The 19,926-nt window shown below is 47.5% G+C and overlaps 1 protein-coding gene across 3 annotated transcripts in view; it reads left to right on the top strand.

Annotated features, from left to right (window-relative positions):
* Positions 1-15,693, top strand: part of CGN (cingulin) — an 82,847-nt gene extending 67,154 nt beyond the window's left edge. For all 3 annotated transcript variants that reach the window (XM_040332438.1, XM_040332439.1, XM_040332437.1), the window contains 7 exons: positions 3,545-3,634; positions 4,807-4,890; positions 7,507-7,625; positions 8,311-8,419; positions 9,219-9,382; positions 11,491-11,549; positions 15,433-15,693. In XM_040332438.1, the coding sequence (XP_040188372.1) occupies positions 3,545-3,634; positions 4,807-4,890; positions 7,507-7,625; positions 8,311-8,419; positions 9,219-9,382; positions 11,491-11,549; positions 15,433-15,509 (702 nt within the window). In that variant the 3' untranslated portion in view covers positions 15,510-15,693. The remainder of the gene's footprint in view (positions 1-3,544; positions 3,635-4,806; positions 4,891-7,506; positions 7,626-8,310; positions 8,420-9,218; positions 9,383-11,490; positions 11,550-15,432) is intronic.
* The last annotated feature ends 4,233 nt before the right edge of the window (positions 15,694-19,926 follow it).

Raw genomic sequence — 19,926 nt, 5'->3', positions numbered from 1 at the left:
TTCCCCTTCTTCTTCATCTTCTCCTTCCCTTTTCCCCCTTCTTCTTCATCTTCTCCTTCCCTTTTTCCCCTTCTTCTTCATCTTCTCCTTCCCTTTTTCCCCTTCTTCTTCATCTTCTCCTTCCCTTTTTCCCCTTCTTCTTCATCTTCTCCTTCCCTTTTTCCCCTTCTTCTTCATCTTCTCCTTCCCTTTTTCCCCTTCTTCTTCATCTTCTCCTTCCCTTTTTCCCCTTCTTCTTCTTCTCCTTCCCTTTTCCCCTTCTTCTTCATCTTCTCCTTCCCTTTTTCCCCTTCTTCTTCCCTTTTTCCCCTTCTTCTTCCCTTTTTCCCCTTCTTCTTCATCTTCTCCTTCCCTTTTTCCCCTTCTTCTTCATCTTCTCCTTCCCTTTTTCCCCTTCTTCTTCATCTTCTCCTTCCCTTTTTCCCCTTCTTCTTCATCTTCTCCTTCTTCTTCATCTTCCCCTTCTTTGTCTTCCTTCTTCTTCTTCCCCTCCTTTTGTCCTCCTTCTTCTTCTTCCCCTCCTTTTGTCCTCCTTCTTCTTCTTCCCCTCCTTTTGTCCTCCTTCTTCTTCTTCCCCTTCTTCGTTTTCCCCTTCCTTCTTCTTCGTCTTCCCCTTCCTTCTTCTTTCGTCTTCCCCTTCCTTCTTCTTTCGTCTTCCCCTTCCTTCTTCTTTCGTCTTCCCCTTCCTTCTTCTTTCGTCTTCCCCTTCCTTCTTCTTTCGTCTTCCCCTTCCTTCTTCTTTCGTCTTCCCCTTCCTTCTTCTTTCGTCTTCCCCTTCCTTCTTCTTTCGTCTTACCCTTCCTTCTTCTTTCGTCTTACCCTTCCTTCTTCTTTCGTCTTACCCTTCCTTCTTCTTTCGTCTTACCCTTCCTTCCTTCTTCTTCGTCTTATCCTTCCTTCCTTCTTCTTCGTCTTATCCTTCCTTAGTCTTCCCTCTTTCTTCTTCGTCTTATCCTTCCTTAGTCTTCCCTCTTTCTTCTTCGTCTTATCCTTCCTTAGTCTTCCCTCTTTCTTCTTCCTCTTATCCTTCCTTAGTCTTTCCTCTTTCTTCTTCCTCTTATCCTTCCTTAGTCTTCCCTCTTTCTTCTTCCTCTTATCCTTCCTTAGTCTTCCCTCTTTCTTCTTCCTCTTATCCTTCCTTAGTCTTCCCTCTTTCTTTTTCCTCTTATCCTTCCTTAGTCTTTCCTCTTTCTTCTTCCTCTTATCCTTCCTTAGTCTTCCCTCTTTCTTCTTCCTCTTATCCTTCCTTAGTCTTCCCTCTTTCTTCTTCCTCTTATCCTTCCTTAGTCTTCCCTCTTTCTTCTTCCTCTTATCCTTCCTTAGTCTTTCTTCTTCGCCTTCCCTTTTCCTCCTTCGCCTTCCCTCTTCCTTCTTCGTCTTCCCTTTTCCTCCTTCGCCTTCCCTCTTCCTTCTTCGTCTTCCCTTTTCCTCCTTCGCCTTCCCTCTTCCTTCTTCGTCTTCCCTTTTTCCTCCTTCGCCTTCCCTCTTCCTTCTTCGTCTTCCCTTTTCCTCCTTCGCCTTCCCTCTTTCTTCTTCGTCTTCCCTTTTCCTCCTTCGCCTTCCCTCTTCCTTCTTCGTCTTCCCTTTTCCTCCTTCGCCTTCCCTCTTCCTTCTTCGTCTTCCCTTTTCCTCCTTCGCCTTCCCTCTTCCTTCTTCGTCTTCCCTTTTCCTCCTTCGCCTTCCCTCTTCCTTCTTCGTCATCTTCTTTTTTTTTTTTTTCTTTCTAATGCTTTCCATTGTAGAGGAGAAATGTGGGGTCTTATTGACCCCAGATCTCTCCATAAAGAGGACCTGTCATGTTTTATTATTGTCACAAGGTATGTTTTATATTTCCTGCGACAGCAATAAAAGGGATTTAACAAAAAAAAGTGTAAAAATCAAAAAAATACAGATTTCACTCTCAGGCGATCACAAGCGATATGGATGATCATGGAATCTTACTCCTGTCGTCCGCATCAAATATCCCATATTATGTGGCTTCCGCTTAAGGGCAGACCCACTATATTATGTCCATCTTTATCTTTCTCCTTGGATATTTGGGATAGAGTCTCTAGAACCCAGAATTTTAAATCGCCACACTCCCCATTGGCACCTTTAGTGTGGAATAGTGCCTTTACCCCGGGCCTCGATCCTCTTGCTTTCAAATGGTGGACAAATAAGGGCTTGCTACGTATAGTGGACATTTGTGATGGAGGGGGTGTATTTACTGAGCAAACTATGCGGGAAAAATATCATACGCCATTGGTAGAATGTTATAGATACGCCCAATTGCGTCATTATGTGCAGGCCCTGGCTCTTCGGGGGGATCTTGCGACCTCTACTCCCATGGAGCATTTTTGTACGCAATAGGATAGACTCAAAGGTCATATTTCCGAGATATATGCAATGTTGATGAGTTTGCGGACTAAACTGACCTATATGCTCCAATGGGAGGGAGATTTGCAGGAGACCCTAGGCTTGGAGGAGTGGTACAGGTTGTCGGACACATTTCAATAAATATCATTGAATAACAAAAATCTAAAAAATATATAGGGGCAGATCCACAAAAGGATTACGCCGGCGTATCTACTGATACGCCGGCGTAATTTTAAATTTCCCGCGTCGTATCTTTGTTTTGTATCCACAAAACAAGATCCGACGGCATCTGGGATCGATCCGACAGGCGTACGTCTTAGTACGTCGTCGGATCTTACATGCAATTTTTCGGCGGCCGCCAGGTGGCGTTTCCGTCGAAATCCGCGTCGAGTATGCAAATTAGCTATTTACGGCGATCCACGAACGTACGTCCGGCGCATTTTTTTTACGTCGTTTGCGTTCGGCTTTTTCCGGCGTATAGTTAAAGCTGTTGTTATGAGGCGTACTCAATGTTAAGTATGGCCGTCGTTCCCGCGTACAATTTTGATTTTTTTACGTTGTTTGCGTAAGTCGTTCGCGAATAGGAATTTGCGTAGAATGACGTCACCGTCGTAAGCATTGGCTTGTTCCGGTTAAATTTCGAGCATGCGCACTGGGATACCCCCAGGGACGGCGCATGCACAGTTAAAAAAAAAAGTTTTTTACGTCGGGTCACGACGTATTTACATAAAACACGCCCCCATTACATCCATTTTAATTCCGCGCCCTTACGCCGCAAGAGATACACTACGCCGCCGTAACTTACGGCGCAAATTCTTTGTGGATTCAAAATAAAATAAGTTACGGCGGCGTAGTGTATCTTAGATACGCTGCGCCCGGCGGAACATTACGCGCAGGTACGTGGATCTGCCCCATATTGTTTAAAGCACCCTCGAGCTCGCACGTAGTGGTGAACGCATAAGTAGGTCACGCCCACAAATATGTAAACAAATATGTAAACAATATGTAAGTGTCGGTCCCCTCGTGGGTAGGAAGGGGTGAATGAGGATTTGCGCTCCTCTCACCGCATAGTAATTTAGAATACATTGATTAGGAGTGTAAAATTTAGGAAAATCAGGGAAGCTCCTCACAGACACTCTTCGGTTCGGGGCAGTTGATTGGATAATAAGGAGGGGTTCTATTTCTCCAGGACAAAATGAAGCGTCTGGAGGCGGAGCTGGATGAAGAGAAGAGTACGGTGGAGCTGATGACGGACCGGATGAACCGCAGCCGAGACCAGGTAACCCCCAAATCTTACATAGACCCAAGAGACCCCCCCCAATGAAAATAAAGACCCTTGGCTGTGTGAATTTCTCTGAATAGAGCAGGGACATGTTTTCTGTCCAGGGATAATTTTGTATACAGCCTGGTGTGCCTCCGACCAATCGGAGTTTGTTTTAGTGTTCCCTTAGAGCGGCAGCCTCCAAACTGTGGCCCGGGGGCCCTTTGCTTAACCATATCGGGCCCTTGGAACACTATTCCTCCCACTGACACCAATGATGGGACACTATTCCTCCCACTGACACCAATGATGGGACACTATTCCTCCCACTGACACCAATGATGGGACACTATTCCTCCCACTGACACCAATGATGGGACACTATTCCTCCCACTGACACCAATGATGGGACACTATTCCTCCCACTGACACCAATGATGGGACACTATTCCTCCCACTGAGACCAATGATGGGACACTATTCCTCCCACTGAGACCAATGGTGGGACACTATTCCTCCCACTGAGACCAATGGTGGGACACTATTCCTCCCACTGAGACCAATGGTGGGACACTATTCCTCCCACTGACACCAATGATGGGACACTATTCCTCCCACTGACACCAATGATGGGACACTATTCCTCCCACTGACACCAATGATGGGACACTATTCCTCCCACTGACACCAATGATGGGACACTATTCCTCCCACTGACACCAATGATGGGACACTATTCCTCCCACTGACACCAATGATGGGACACTATTCCTCCCACTGACACCAATGATGGGACACTATTCCTCCCACTGACACCAATGATGGGACACTATTCCTCCCACTGAGACCAATGGTGGGACACTATTCCTCCCACTGAGACCAATGGTGGGACACTATTCCTCCCACTGAGACCAATGGTGGGACACTATTCCTCCCACTGACACCAATGGTGGGTCACTATTCCTCCCACTGACACCAATGATGAGTCACTATTCTTCCTACAGACACTATTTTCTACTCCCACGAGCCACAGCCGCCCCCCCCCCTCCCGTTTTTCAGGCAGTAAACCGGCAGTTAATTTAGAAAGTTTGGAGACCCCCGCTTTAATTTAGAAAGTTTGGAGACCCCCGCTGTAGAGGAAAGCCGTGTCGCAGTTTTTCTTACTTTTACATTTTTCCTCCTTTCTACAGATGGATCAGCTGAGGGCGGAGCTAATGCAGGAGCGAACCAGTCGGCAGGACTTGGAGTGTGACAAAGTGTCCCTGGAAAGACAGGTGGGGGCCCCCGCAGAGCGTTTATTTAGTGTCCGTAATCTGAACAGATAAAGTGTTGGCACCTATCTACACTTGGCGTGATTTCAGTGGTGCGTTGGCTTGCGCCATGCGTTGCCTGTTGGTTTTTTTATGTCTGAAGGGTAGAAATTGCACCCGCCTCATTTCTTCTTTCTAGCATGCCGTAAGTCGGCGCGTTGGGTGCAAGTGTTTTGCATGCCGGTTAGGTGCCATTAAAAAAGAATGGCAATGCACCCCGTGGCACATAACGCCAATGCGCCACGGTAATGTGGCCTAATGCTCAAGTGTCAATCTAGCCACAAAGTGGACCTAAAGTAGTGGTACTGTTGGGGGTACCCCCATTGAGGTCACATGGTCTTTGCCAAGGATCTTCGGAAGTTTGACCCAAGGAGACTGATGCTAATTGGCTGCCTTCTGGAAGAAGCCATGTGGTGAGCGTTCTTGGCAGAAATACCACATCACAGGAAGGTTTGGGCTTTTTAGACCCTTTTTATCAACTTTTGTTCTATCATAAATGTTGAGTAATAAAGTTTTTGTAGTGGATTTTCTTGGTTCCGGGGGTTTTCCATTCCAGTTATGTTTTTCTCCATATGAAGCAGTACCGTGCTCGGCCTGCAGGTGGTGCAGAATTCTCAAAGTTTTCTCTGATTCCCATGACAGAGACATCACCATAGAGACATCTTCGTGCCACCAGTATTTCGTTAATGGAGCTTAATTTTTTTTTTTTTTTTTGGACTGTAATATTAAGAAATAAAATAAAAATTAGGATTATTCATTGTGCTGCTAAAGACCTGTACAGTGAGGGGGGGGGGGAAGTATTTGACCGGCTGCTAATTTTGTAGGTTTGCCCCACTGACAAAGAAACAATCAGTCTATAATTTTATCGGTCGGTTTATTATAACAGTGAGAGACAAAATAACGCGAAAAATATCCAGAAAAACGCATTTCAAAAAAGTTTTATAAATTGATTTGCATTTTAATGAGTGAAGTACGTATGTGAACCCTTCACAAAAACATGACTTGGTAGTTGGTGGAGAAAAACCCTTGTTGGCGATCACAGAGGTCAGACGTTTCTTGGAGTTGGCCTCCAGGTTCGCGCACATCTCAGGAGGGATTTTGTCCTCTTTGCAGATCTTCTCCAAGTCATTAATGATTCCAGACTGACGTCACGTTTGGTAACACGAACCTTCAGCTCCCTCCACATATTTTTTATGGGATTAAGGTCTGTAGATCGGCTAGGCCACTCCAGGACCTTCATTTGCTTCTTCTTCTTGAGCCACTCTTTTGTTGCCTTGGCCGTATGTTTTGGGTCATTGTCATGCTGGAATACTCATCCACGACCCATTTTCCATGCCCTGGCTGAGAGAAAGGAGGTTCTTACCCAAGATTTGACGGTACGTTGCCCTGTCCATTCGCCCTTTGATGCAATGAAGTTGTCCTGTCTCCTTGGCAGAAAAACACCACCAAAGCATGTTTCCTCCAACATGTATGACGGTGGGGGATGGTGTTCTTGGGGTCATAGGCAGCATTCCTCCTCCTCCTCCAAACACGGCGAGTTGAGTTGATGTCAAAGAGCTCGATTTTGGTCTCATTTGACCACAATACTTTCCCCCAGTTCTCCTCTGAATCATTCTGATGTTCATTAGTAAACTTCAGACGGGTCTGTACATGTGATTTCCTGAGCAGGAGGACCTTGCGTGGGGCTGCAGGATTTCAGTCCTTCACGGCATAGTGTGTTAACGATTGTTTTCTTGGTGACTATGGTCACAGCTAAGATCATTGACAAGATTATCCCGTGTAGTTCTGGGCGGATTCCTCACCGTTCTCATGATCATTGAAACTCCACGAGGTGAGATCTTGTGTGGATCCCCAGACCGAGTAGGGTTGCCACCTCATCCCTTTAGACTTGAACACTCTTTTTTTCTTCATTAATGTTTGGTTAGTTCAATATCCCCACCTCTTTAGGGACCAAAGAATTCAAGTAGGGGGAGAATGTAGCCATGAAGTGCACAGGTTCTGAGGCTGATTAAGGTGGTAGTTAAACTCACTTGGTGCCTTATCTCAATTAAATCAGCCTCAGAACCCGTGTAATTCATATGTGTTCGGGTTTAAAGGAATTGGGCGGCAACCCTAAGACCGAGGGAGAGTGATAGTTATTTTGTGTTTCTTCCATTTGTGAATAATCGCACCAACTGTTGTCACCCTCCCACCAAGCTGCTTGGCGATGGTCTTGTAGCCCATTCCAGCCTTGTGTAGGTCTACAATATTGTCCCCAACATCCTTGGATCGTAAAATAAAGTCCACTGACAAATTGAGTGCCCTTGTCCTGGCACCTGGAATGATCTGCCGATATTTCAAGATGGCCCCTAGAGCCAGCATGCACTCCACTGTGCAGGAATGACGTGTTATGCGGCAAAGTCATGCCCCTGTGCTTTTCGTCACTAAGACATCATCAGGTAGTGGTGTGAAGTCTACATGTTCCTGCCAGGGCTTTACAGAGAGTTGTATTCATTCTCTTATCACCAGATATATTTCTCTACTCTTCCAATGTATTCATTATTTATAATTTATATGTACATCTTCTTTATTTCCTAAAAGAACAAAGATTTGAAGAGCCGTCTGGCCAGCATGGAGGGGCAGCATAAGCCCAGCGTCAACTTGTCCCAGCTGGAGGCTAAGTTGCAGGAGGTTCAGGAGAGACTGCAGACCGAGGAGAGGTATGGGAGTCCGGCGATCATAGCCCTTAATGTGTAAACGCAAAGCAAGGCAACAGGTTCCCTTTTCATGGTGGCCCCTTCACCATACCAATTGGCCATCAGGAATGAGGAAAGCCTTAGTCAAGTGCTGGAAACTTCCGTAGGGCTCAGAACTCTTTTGCCGCCTTTTTGATGTCTAAACACCCAATGGCCAAACAGCAGCGCTGTCACATGCTGCAGAGGGGAGTAAGCCCTATGCTCCCCTTACCCTGCAGTACCAGGAATGTATTGTTTTTTTGCTCCTGGTAGTTGCTAAAAGAAGCCTGAGATTGTAGGGGAGGAAAGTATAAACTCCTGGTAGGACCACCATTACCATGACCTTGTTGGTGGCACAGGTTCACTTTAACAAATGGCGGATCACCCTTACACCAGTTGGGCCTTTAGGCTGAACTTCATGTTTATGAAGTAGTCCACACCCAGAGGGAGGCTCCTGGCAATCTACTGATGTCACTCCGGTGTTGTGAAACTCCGCGATGAGATGAATCTATGGGATGAGAACAATGCTTAGTGTTGGTGGGGCGGTCAGGGTGGCTCCAGTGTAAACATACAGTATTGATATTTATAATACACCCCAGAATATTGACGAATATAGGTCATCGGGGATATGGGATGTTTGCTTTTATAATTTTCATGCCTTGTCCTCCAGGGAGAAGAGCACCTTACTGTCCTCCAACCGCAAGCTGGAGAGGAAGCTGAAGGAATTGAACATCCAACTGGAAGACGAGAGACTCCAAGTCAATGACCAGAAGGATCAGGTGAGGACAGGATGATATTGTGGTCAGGGTTGCAACAACCCCTCCAGGCTGCATGGAATCAAGTAGCTGCATAGTTCTTCTGCTTCACTAGGAGTCCCGTTATTGCTGCGGGTCTTGTGTGTAAACCAAGGTGTTGGCTTCTGCCTGGTGCTTCTCACACAGGAATTTTTTTTTTGTGTTGGCATCTAAACTACAGTTTTTAGTAATGTTTATGTTGAGAAGATATACCATGAACCCTTGGTTCCTGATCCACTAGAGCAGTGGTCTCCAAACTGTGGCCCTGGGGCCGGATGTGGCACTTTTCTTGACTTCATCCAGTCCTTGAGGCAGCAGTGGGGCCTAGTTCCTCCCACTGACATTGACAGTGGGGCCCTATGCCTCCCACTGACACCAATGATGGAACACTATTCCTCCCAATGACGGGGCGCTATGCCTCCCACAGACACCAATGACGGGGCGCTATGCCTCCCACTGACACCAATGATGGGACACTGTTCCTCCCAATGACGGGGCGCTATGCCTCCCACTGACACCAATGATGGGACACTATTCCTCCCAATGACGGGGCGCAATGCCTCCCACAGACACCAATGACGGGGCGCTATGCCTCCCACAGACACCAATGATGGGACACTATTTCTCCCAATGACGGGGCGCTATGCCTCCCACTGACACCAAAAGTGCCTGAAAAAAAACGCCCCAGTGTGAAAAGGGTCTTAGAAAGTTTTTGAGACCCTTACACTATAGTGTCACCTTGTATTAATGCACCTCTTGTGTTTTTTTTGTCCTCCGGCTTCAGCTCAACTTGCGGGTGAAGGCTCTGAAGAGGCAGGTGGATGAGGCAGAGGAGGAGATCGAGCGCCTGGAAGGGATGCGAAAGAAGGCCGTACGAGAGTTGGAGGAACAACACGAGATGAATGAACAGCTACAGGCCCGAATGAAATCACTGGAGAAAGAGACTAGGTATACAGTATCTTCCAAATGTATCTCTACATCTCCCCTTCCATGTCACTCTCTATGCCCCCTCTTCTTCTTCCACATTTCCATACCTCCTCTACTTCTACATTTCTCTCTAAATCTCCGCTCCTCACCTTCCACTTTCTCTCTACATCTCCTCTCCTACCATGTTGCTCTCTATGGCCCCTCTTCTTACACATTTTTCTCTACGTTTCCCCTCCTCTCTTTCAATGTTTCTCTCTATGCCCCCCTCTTACATATTTATCTCTTCATCCCCTCTTCTTCCACATTTCTCTCTACATTTCCCCTCCATGTTACATTTGATGCCCCCTCTTCTCCTTCCACATTTCTCTCTATCTCTCTCTTCCTCTCCTTCCATGTTGCTCTCTATGCCTCCTCTTCTTCCACATTTCTCTCTACCTCTCGCCTCCTCTCCTTCCATGTTATTCTCTATGCCCCTTCTCTCTTCATTCCATATTTCTCGCTATATCTCCCCCTCCTTTCTTTCCACATTTCTCTCTACTTTCCCCTCTCCATGTTACTCCTTGCGTACCCTCTCCTCTCCCTCCCTTTAGAGCAGGGGTCTCCATACTTTCAAAACAAAGGGTCGGTTTACCGTCCTTCAGACTATAGGAGGGCCAGATCGATGGCCAGCAGGAGTGGAAATTTTTCTGGCATCAGTAGGAGTAAACACCACCACATTTGGTATTAGGTTGGGAGGAATAGTGCCCCATCTTTGGTAATGTAGGGAGTAATTGTGCTCCATTATCGGTGTCAGTAGAAGAAATAGTGCCCCATTGTTGGTGTTAGATGTCAGAATAGTGTCTCATATCAGTGGGAGGATTAGTGCCCCAAGGGTCGGATAAAGGCAAGTAAAGGGCCGCAGATTGGAGACCCCTGCTTTAGAGGGTCACACTTGGAGGTTCCCCACTGAGGAATTGGACAGCTCGGTATACCAAATTCCATTTCACAGTTTGAGACTTCCTGACATCCTCTACATCAGGGGTCGGCAACCCACGGGCCGCCGCTAAATGTCCGGCCTGTCCGTGCACGTGATGAATTCACGTGCACCCGGCCTGCGGACATTTAAAGAAAGAGCAGGAAGCTGAATGAGAACACGGGAGAGACTCACAGCAGCGCTGATTAGACAGCGGGAGCTTCTGGAGTTAACTTTCAAGGTGATTGGTTGCTAGGTGGTCCTAGCAACCAATAACCAGCTTGTTAATATGAAAAATTTTACTTCGGAAGCTACTGTTGTCTTATCATCGCTGCTGTGTGTCGCTCCTGTGTTCTCATTCAGCTCTCTGCTCCGCTATGCTCTGTCTCCCTCTCTGCATTGGGCAAGGTAGGAAAGGGCAGAGCTACGGGGGGGGCTGTGTAATATGCAAGAGGGCTGTGTAATATAAAGGGGTCCAGAGGTGCAGGGCTGTGTAATATAAAGGGGACCAGCGGTGCTGTGTTATGTGCAGGGGGGGCTGTGTAATGTAAATAGTCCAGAGCTGTGCAATATAAAGGGGACCAGCGGTGCGGCGGCTCTGTGATGTGTAGGTGGGGCTGTGTGATGTGCAGGAGGGCTGTGTAATGTAAAGGGGTCCAGAGGTACGGGAGCTGTGTAATGTAAAGCGGACAGAGGTGCACTGGCTGTGTAATGTAAAGGGGTCCAGAGGTACGGGCGCGGTGTAATGTAAAGCGGACAGAGGTGCACCGGCTGTGTAATGTAAAGGGGTCCAGAGGTACGGGAGCTGTGTAATGTAAAGCGGACAGAGGTGCACCGGCTGTGTAATGTAAAGGGGTCCAGAGGTATGGGGGCTGTGTAATGTAAAGGGGTCCAGAGGTACGGGGGCTGTGTAATGTAAAGGGGTCCAGATTATTATCTTCATTAATTAGCAGGTGAATGCAGCCCTCCATGCATTCACATACATTGAACCCAGGTCTTAAGTGGGAAAAAGTAGTCGACCCCTGCTCTACATCGTAGAGTCTAAGATATAACAGAACTTCTTCTTGATATTTCTGTGCCCTCCATGTCATCTGATTACTTTGACTCGTGAATTGTCTTCCATAATAATATTACTTCCACAAATCTTCTAATCTGCAACCCACGCTCTTCTTCACAGGCGAAAGCCAGTCCGTCCCACCGCTGATGATGACTTGAGTTCTGATGGTGAATTTGATGGCAAGTACGACCCAAGTTCTATCACCTCACTGCTGGCGGAGAGTAATCTGCAGACCAGCTCCTGCTGAATGACCGGCCACCAACACAACCCTAAAGGCTTTATCATGTGACATGACTGTTATGGGCGCAGCGGGGCCTGGCTTTCTGCTTCGCCCCGGATTAGACCCCAACCAAACTGTGCATCCTTCATCTTCCCAGCTGTCCACCGAGGAGCTTCCATCAATGAATGTACATATTTTGCACTGTTCGGTGTCAGCGACATAAAGACCATTGTATGGCTCTGCCTAGCACCTTCCTCCCGAGAATTCGTAATCGCTGGCATCTGCTGTACCGGTGGGAGCACAAGAGGTGAATGTAGCCCGCTGTGCCTTTCCGTGCGTTATTTTTTTTTTCTCCCACTGGAAGGTCTGGCCGCCCTGCTGATGTATCCGGCCTGGTCCCTGCTGCGCTCTGCTCTGTGTGGCCTTGTGATATAAAGACCGTACATGGTGCTAGACCCACCTCTCCAGCTAGACCCACCCAGTGCCTCAACAACGCTTGTATTACCTCCGCCTGCCAGAGCCTCAAACTTCATTGACTGCCTGCCTGCGTCCCTGTCCTTGCAAACCCCTCCTCATCATTAGGGGCGGAGATGCCCAGGGTGTGGCCCACCGCCTTTTTCCCCATGTTGCATGTTTGTAGCTTTGTTTATTACCGGGCTATATGGCTGTAAGCTCTGTTATCGGGGGGGACGAAAACGGCATGCAAAGAGGACTCGTCTGTGAAAGTTGTATTAAGGAAAAGCTATGTATTTTTTATCACTTTGTTGAGACTTTTTGCGGTAAAGCCATAACTAAGAATTTCCTCTTCTAATATGAAAACAACCCACTATTGTGCAAGGTATCTCTTCACCATCCTGGACACAGGACTTGTGATACAGTTGGGTTAGACTGCCACCTACAGGAACACTAAAACACTGGCAAAAAGCCATAGGCCAGACCTTGTATAACCCCTCCCTTACCCAGCATGCCCTAGTTTTTTTTTTTTTTTGCTAGTGCCCTACAAAGATGGACGCCTTTCCACTAGCTCTGTTGAGAAAGAGAAAAAGAAAAAATAGAAACGCCCATGGGACCTTTTTCGACGCGTTTCGTAAAACCATATATAAAAATTAAAACTGTATTTAGTACCCAATGCTTATTCGCATAATAGCCATATCTCCAATTGGCTTGTTCAAACATTTTGTCAGTCATAAAGCTCGTATGTGACAGAGAAATACATTGACGTGTTTCGTAAACCAACAATTCACTTCTTCAGGCGTCGATGCAACTGCCAGGGTGTCTATGAATGAAATACAACACAGATATTTTAAATATAAAAAAAACGAACAAGCCATTTGAAGATATGCTTTATGTAAATCGGCATTGGGTGCGAAATAAGGTTTTCATTTTTATATGTGTATAAATTGCTTTACAGTGTTGTTGTTCCTCCAATAAGTCCCATGAGTATTTTTATTTCTTCTTTTGAAGTTAGAAGGGATGGAGGTCCATGTGTCAGTTTCAACCGATCTTCTCTCTAACCAAACTTTTGTACTTTTACATACCTCTTCCTCCCAGGAACCAAACCAGGTTGTTGGTCCCTTGTTGAAATTTTGTTGCGTTTTTGGTCATTGCTGGTTGTTTAGCTCAGGTTCTTGTTTTTCCTTCCATGTAGAGTTTCTCACTTTAGTGGTGACCCATTATCCAGGTCTGGAGAATAAAGTTGATTCTATGTTGGCTCCTTTCTTTCCCTTTTTAGTTGGGTTTCCCCTTCTTTAGTTGGAGGTTCACCTCATTCTTCAGTTTCAGGCATTGGTCCTTCAAGTGGCTCGTGGGCTGCAGGCAGTCCTCCTTGTGAGACCTGTAGTGTGTTTTTTTTTTTTTTTTTGTTTTATTTATTTTTATGCTGTTCGGTCACCACACCATGTTGTCGGTCCCATTTTCCTTGTTAAAAAAATGTTTTGCTCCACCTGCGTATTTGGTCCTTGCTGGTGTTCCTTCCATGTAGTCTCTCACTTTGGTGGTAGCCTGTCATCCTGGTCTGGAGTCTGGACCATCTGTTGGCTATCCCTTTCAATTTGGAGGTTCACCTCATCCTTCAGATTCAGGCATTGGTTCTTTCAAGTGGCTGGTGGGCTGCAGGCAGTCCTTGGTCCTCCTTGTGAGGCCTGTAGTGTTTTTTTGCTGTTCGGTCACCACACCATGTGGTCTATCCAATTTTCCTTGTTTGGTTTTTGATCATTGCTGATGGTTCCGCTTTAGGTTCGGTGTTCCATGTAGATTCTCTCACTTTGGTGGTGACCCATCATCCTGGTCTAGATCATCAGGTTGATCCTATGTTGGGCTACCCTTTTCTATTTGGGGGTTCACCTCATTCTTCAGATGGATGCTGTCTTGGCTCCTTTGGTGGGGCTCTCCTTTTTCTAGTTGGGGGGGGGGGGGGGGGGTTCACCTCATTCTCCAATTCAGGCGTTTGGTCCTTCAGGTGCCTCTTGGGCTGCAGGCAGTCCTTAGTCCTCCTTTTGAGGCCTGTAGTGTTTTTTTTTTTTGCTGTGTTGCCCACTTCTCATTTGGACCCTCAAAGGACGTGACTTAAAAGGGGATTTTTGTTCTTGCCTAATTCCTTGGAGTTCCTTGAGGGTCACAAGTACCATCCATCTGTGTTTACCAGAAAACCGAGGCATTCTGGGTAAAGGAGGGTTTATGTTAAAGCGGAGTTCCACCCAACAATGGAACTATCGCTTTTTGGAATCCTTTCAGGGGGGAGGAGGGAGCAGATACCTGTGTAATACAGGTATTTGCTCCCACTTCCTGGGCATAGATTATTGCAGTGACCTACCCCACGTCCAGCACCTACTCTGCCCCCCCCCACTGTCTTCTGGGAGAAGGTCTCAGAAGACAGCAGGGACCAGTGAGGACACGCAGCGCGACTCGCTCATGCGCATTAGGGAACCAGGAAGTGAAATCTCAAGGCTTCACTTCCTGATTCCCTTACTGAAGATGGTGGCGGGAGAACCCGAGAGCCGAGGGACAGATCGGCTCCTGCTGCCAACATCGCGGGTGCCCTGGACAGGTAAGTGTCCATATATTAAAAGTCAGCAGCTGCAGTATTTGTAGCTGCTGACTTTTTTTTTTTTTTTTTTCGGCGAAACTCCGCTTTAAGGAGGTAAAAGAGGGTTTATGGCCAATCCTTCCTGTAGGCGGCAGTATAACCTGGCAAGCCACGCCTACATTCCAAACCTTGAAGGGACAGTTGTTAAAACATGATGGCTGAAGAGTGCATAAAATTGCACATTTTAAAGGGAACCCGTTGTTAAAATTGGCTTAATCCACTAACACAACCCTAAAATGAAGATTATTACTGGTACTTTTATTAGGTAATAAAGCTAAAGAGCCCCTAAGGGCAAATTCCCACTTGATGTGACGCATCTGAAAACGTATCTATGAGCCCTAAAACCCGCACATGCGCTTCTGCGGTTACCGGCATTGCGATGACTCGGAAGCCCTGGCACTATATCCCCGCCCCCCAATGTCCCACAATGCACTACTAGATTAGTGGCCAACGCTGAACCACCTGCGATGTTGGAGGACAGGAAATGTGCGTCGGGAATTGTGGGCCCCTGAGGTGTACAGAGGAAAAGAACCTTTAAAGGTTCCACATTGAACCTGCAGTTCCGTGCGTGTTAATCATGTGACAGGTCCTCCTTTTTTTTTTTTTAGCCGCTTCCTTTCTACAACTTTTACAGAGCAACTTTCTTATGTATAAATGATAAATGATTTAAATCTATTTGGGGGGGGAGGGGAAATATATATACAGTATATGCCTATATGAAACACATTCTATATAAATATATTCTATAAACTTGCAGATGTCAGGACCTCAGTGACATCGCACTGGGGTGGGAGGAGTCCTGCCGCCTCGCACCTCCCTCAGGAATTACGCTGACGTCCCGATTTCGGAAATTTGTATGCCAGTCGGGCGTTTGAAGAAGCTACATTTTTTGTTTTTCATCTGCAGAATGAGAATTCTTTGTATATCGGGAGATGTGATTTTTGTATCTGATCTGCGAGTGCTTTTCATTTTGTGCGCTGCGTACAGACGCGTTAATAAAAATCGACTTGAATTTGTACATCATTGGCTGGCTTTCTTTATTATTATGGTGCCGAAATCTTCCCACCATATAGTCTCACTACAATAAACCTATTTTATCTCGGCACAGGGATGGTGGGAACACCTCATAATGGGGCACAGCGGGTCTACCGACCCGGGAACTCGGCACAGGGATGATGGGAACCCCTCATAATGGGGCACAGCGGGTGTACAGACCCAGGAACTCAGCACAGGGATGGTGGGAACCCCTCATAATGGGCACAGCGGGTGTACAGACCCAGGAACTCAGCACAGGGATGGTGGGAACCCCTCATAATGGGCACAGCGGGTGTACAGACCCGGGAACTCAGCACAGAGATGGTGGGAACCCCTCATAATGGGCACAGCGTGTGTACAGACCCGGGAACTCAGCACAGGGATGGTGGGAACACCTCATAATGGGCACAGCGGGTGTACCGACCCGGGAACTCGGCACAGGGATGGTGTGAACCCCTCATAATGGGCACAGCGTGTGTACAGACCCGGGAACTCAGCACAGGAATGGTGTGAACCCCTCATAATGGGCACAGCGGGTGTACAGACCCGGGAACTCAGCACAGGGATGGTGGGAACACCTCATAATGGGCACAGCGGGTGTACAGACCCGGGAACTCAGCACAGGGATGGTGGGAACACCTCATAATGGGCACAGCGGGTGTGCAGACCCAGGAACTCGGCACAGGGATGGTGTGAACCCCTCATAATGGGCACAGCGTGTGTACAGACCCGGGAACTCAGCACAGGGATGGTGTGAACCCCTCATAATGGGCACAGCGGGTGTACAGACCCGGCAACTCAGCACAGGGATGGTGTGAACCCCTCATAATGGGCACAGCGTGTGTACAGACCCGGGAACTCGGCACAGGGATGGTGTGAACCCCTCATAATGGGCACAGCGGGTGTACAGACCCGGGAACTCAGCACAGGGATGGTGGGAACACCTCATAATGGGCACAGCGGGTGTACAGACCCGGGAACTCAGCACAGGGATGGTGTGAACCCCTCATAATGGGCACAGTGTGTGTACAGACCCAGAAACTCAGCACAGGGATGGTGGGAACCCCTCATAATGGGCACAGTGGGTGTACACACCTGGAATCTCAGCACAGGGATGGTGGGAACCCCTCAAAATGGGCACAGCGGGTGTACAGACCCGGAAACTCAGCACGGGGATGGTGGGAACTCCTCATAATGGGCACAGCGGGTGTACAGACCCGGGAACTCGGCACAGGGATGGTGGGAACACCTCATAATGGGCACAGCGTGTGTACAGACCCGGGAACTCAGCACAGGGATGGTGGGAACCCCTCATAATGGGCACAGTGGGTGTACACACCCAGGAACTCAGCACAGGGATGGCGGGAACCCCTCATAATGGGCACAGCGGGGGTACAGACCCGGGAACTCAGCACAGGCATGGTGGGAACCCCCCAAAATGGGCACAGCGGGTGTACAGACCCAGAAACTCAGCACGGGGATGGTGGGAACTCCTCAATGGGCACAGCCGGTGTACAGACCTGGGAACTCAGCACAGGGATGGTGGGAACCCCCTCATAATGGCACAGGGATGGTAAGAACCCGTCATAATGGGCACAGGGATGGTGGGAACTCCTCATAATGGGCACAGCAGGTACAGGAACTCGGCACAGGGATGGCGAGAACCCCTCATAATGGGCACAGAAGGTGTACAGATCCCAAAGCTGAGTACAGAGGTCTCACCAATGGAGTTCCCTGAGATAGAGGAAAGGCAGGCTTTCACCAAGCACTGAAATATGACTTTTGGGTGGAGAAGTCCTTTAAATGACTGTAATCCTGTTCTGGTAATGATTTTGTCTTCAGGTTCAAGGCAGTCAGATCAACAGCCATAAATCTCCTGTGAGAAGTGAGGCACTTTCGTCACCAGTGTCACGGCACCCTCCCCGCAGTCACTCGGGCGTGAAGCTCGCACCCTCCTCTCTCGGAGTTGTGCAGAAGTTTCTTGAAGCTTCAGGCTGTTCCTTGGAAATACAGAGACACTTCAAGACTGATGGAATGAAGACAGATTTACATTTTGCTTCTGGCACTTTGCTAAAATTACTGGTTTGTTATCCATCTTCTCACTCAGAACTGTCCAGTTATGGTCGGTTTGAGGGAGGACCTGTCTGGTAAAATATCATTGGATTAACTGATATTTCAATCTGTTGAAAGACTGGAATGGAACCTGTGGCTAGGTACGGATGCCAAGGGATGGATATGGGACTACTAAGCCCGTCCTGTTGTGAAATGTGATGGGAGAGCTCACTGATAACGAGAGAAAATCTAAAACCGGGTACAAATGATGGGTTCAAGAGTTTTCCAGTGAAGGGGCTTGTTTAGTCTACAATGTCTTTGTATGAGGTAGTATTTTGTGTTCGTCCAGTCTTCTGGTAACAGTCTCATGAAGATCCTTTTTTATTCCACCATGACTGCCCATGTCTACAAAGCCAGCTCCATAAAGACATGCCCATGTCTACAAAGCCAGCTCCATAAAGACATGGTGTGACCAGTCTGATGTAGAGGAACTCGGGAGTCCTGAACTCCACCCTATGAAACACATTTGGGATGAATTGGAACGCTGATTGTAAGCCAGGACTTTTTTTGGGGGGGGGGGGGGGGGCCTGGTGAAGGTGTTCTCATACAACCTCGGTACCTGTCCTCACAAACTCCTACAAATTCTTTTTGGGAAGCCTTCCCAGAAGAGTGAAGGATGTTATAGCCACAAAGGTGTAATGGCCAAGACCATGTGGGGGGAGAGGTGGAACTCCATATTTGTCCATGGTTTTGGAATGTGAAGTCCAACAAACCCATATAGTTGTGGTGGGCAGGTGTTCACAAATATTGGCCATGAAGTGTAGTAGTGTACAGTACTATAAACGTATCAATAAAGCTATGTGGTTATCAAAGGCATTGACGATTTGCCATTGACACCTGTATACAAAGCCGGCTCCATAAAGACATGATGTGACCAGTTTGGTGTGGAGGAACTTGAGCGTTCTCACAAAGCCCTGACCTCAACCCTAATAAACCCCTTCAGGGTGAATTTGAACGTTGACTGTAGGGCACTTCTTGTTTTTGGTGCCCAAAGTGAGGCCAGGTGGCAAAATGGGCACCAGTTTCCACAGATATCCTCCAAAATCTTGTGGAAAGCCTTCCCAAAAGGGAGGAGGTTGTTATAGCCACGAAGTGGGTGTATTAATGGCCAATACAAATGGGTGGGGGGGGGGTCGGAGTAGAACTCCATATTCATGTCCATGGTTTTGGAATGTCCAACAAACTCCTATAAGTATGATGGTCAGGAGTCCACAAATCTTGGTAATGAAGTGTAGTAGTGTGCAGTACTATAAACATATCAACAAAGCCATGTTGTCACTGTGGTTGGCAAAGCCAGTGACCACCGTATCAGGGCTAACACGTCCTCTTTTATGTACAAAGCCAGCTCCATAAAGATATGGTCTGACCGGTTTGGTCAGTGGAGGAATTTGAGCGTGCTGCACAGAGCCTTGACCTCAACCCTAAAAAAACACCTTCAGCCCAGGTTCACACTGAGCTGCGGGAATGAAGCCATGCAAGTTCAGCTGAACTCGCACAATTTCACTCCCGCACGTCAGTCCCGATTTCTTTTCCACAATTTCACAGACATCTGTGCGAGTTTCTGCACAGATGTCAATGGAAATCGCGCCCAGAAATCGCAAAAAGTAGTACAGAAACTACTTTTTGAAATCGGTGAGGCGCAATTTCTGCCGATTTGACATGTCAAATCGCACTAATGTGAACCAGGGCTCAGGATGAATTTGAATATCAACTGTGAGCCAAGTCTTTTATTTTTTGGTGCCCAACGTGAGACACGATGTGAGGCTTTATGAGCAAACCAATTCTTCTTATTCAACATCCGTACCTGACCTCAAAGCCAGCTTCAGAAAGGTGGTTTGACCACCTTGGTGTGGAGGAACTTGAGTGTCCTGCACAAAGCCCTGACCTCAACCCTACTGAACATCTTTGAGATGAACTGGAACACCAATTATGAGCCAGGTCTTTTTTTTTTTGGTGCCCAACGTGAGGTCCGGTGTACGAGCCAGGTCTTCTTATCTAACATCAGTATCTGACCTCACAAATGGACACCAGTTCCCACAGATCCCCCACAAAAATCTTGTGGAAAGCCTTCCTAGAAGGATGGGGGCTGTTGTAGCCAGAAAGG

Source organism: Rana temporaria, chromosome 13 (assembly GCF_905171775.1).
Source record: "Rana temporaria chromosome 13, aRanTem1.1, whole genome shotgun sequence".
Lineage (NCBI taxonomy): Eukaryota > Metazoa > Chordata > Amphibia > Anura > Ranidae > Rana > Rana temporaria.
Note: the sequence above shows the minus strand (reverse complement) of the source record. Positions and strands in the feature narration are given on the sequence as shown.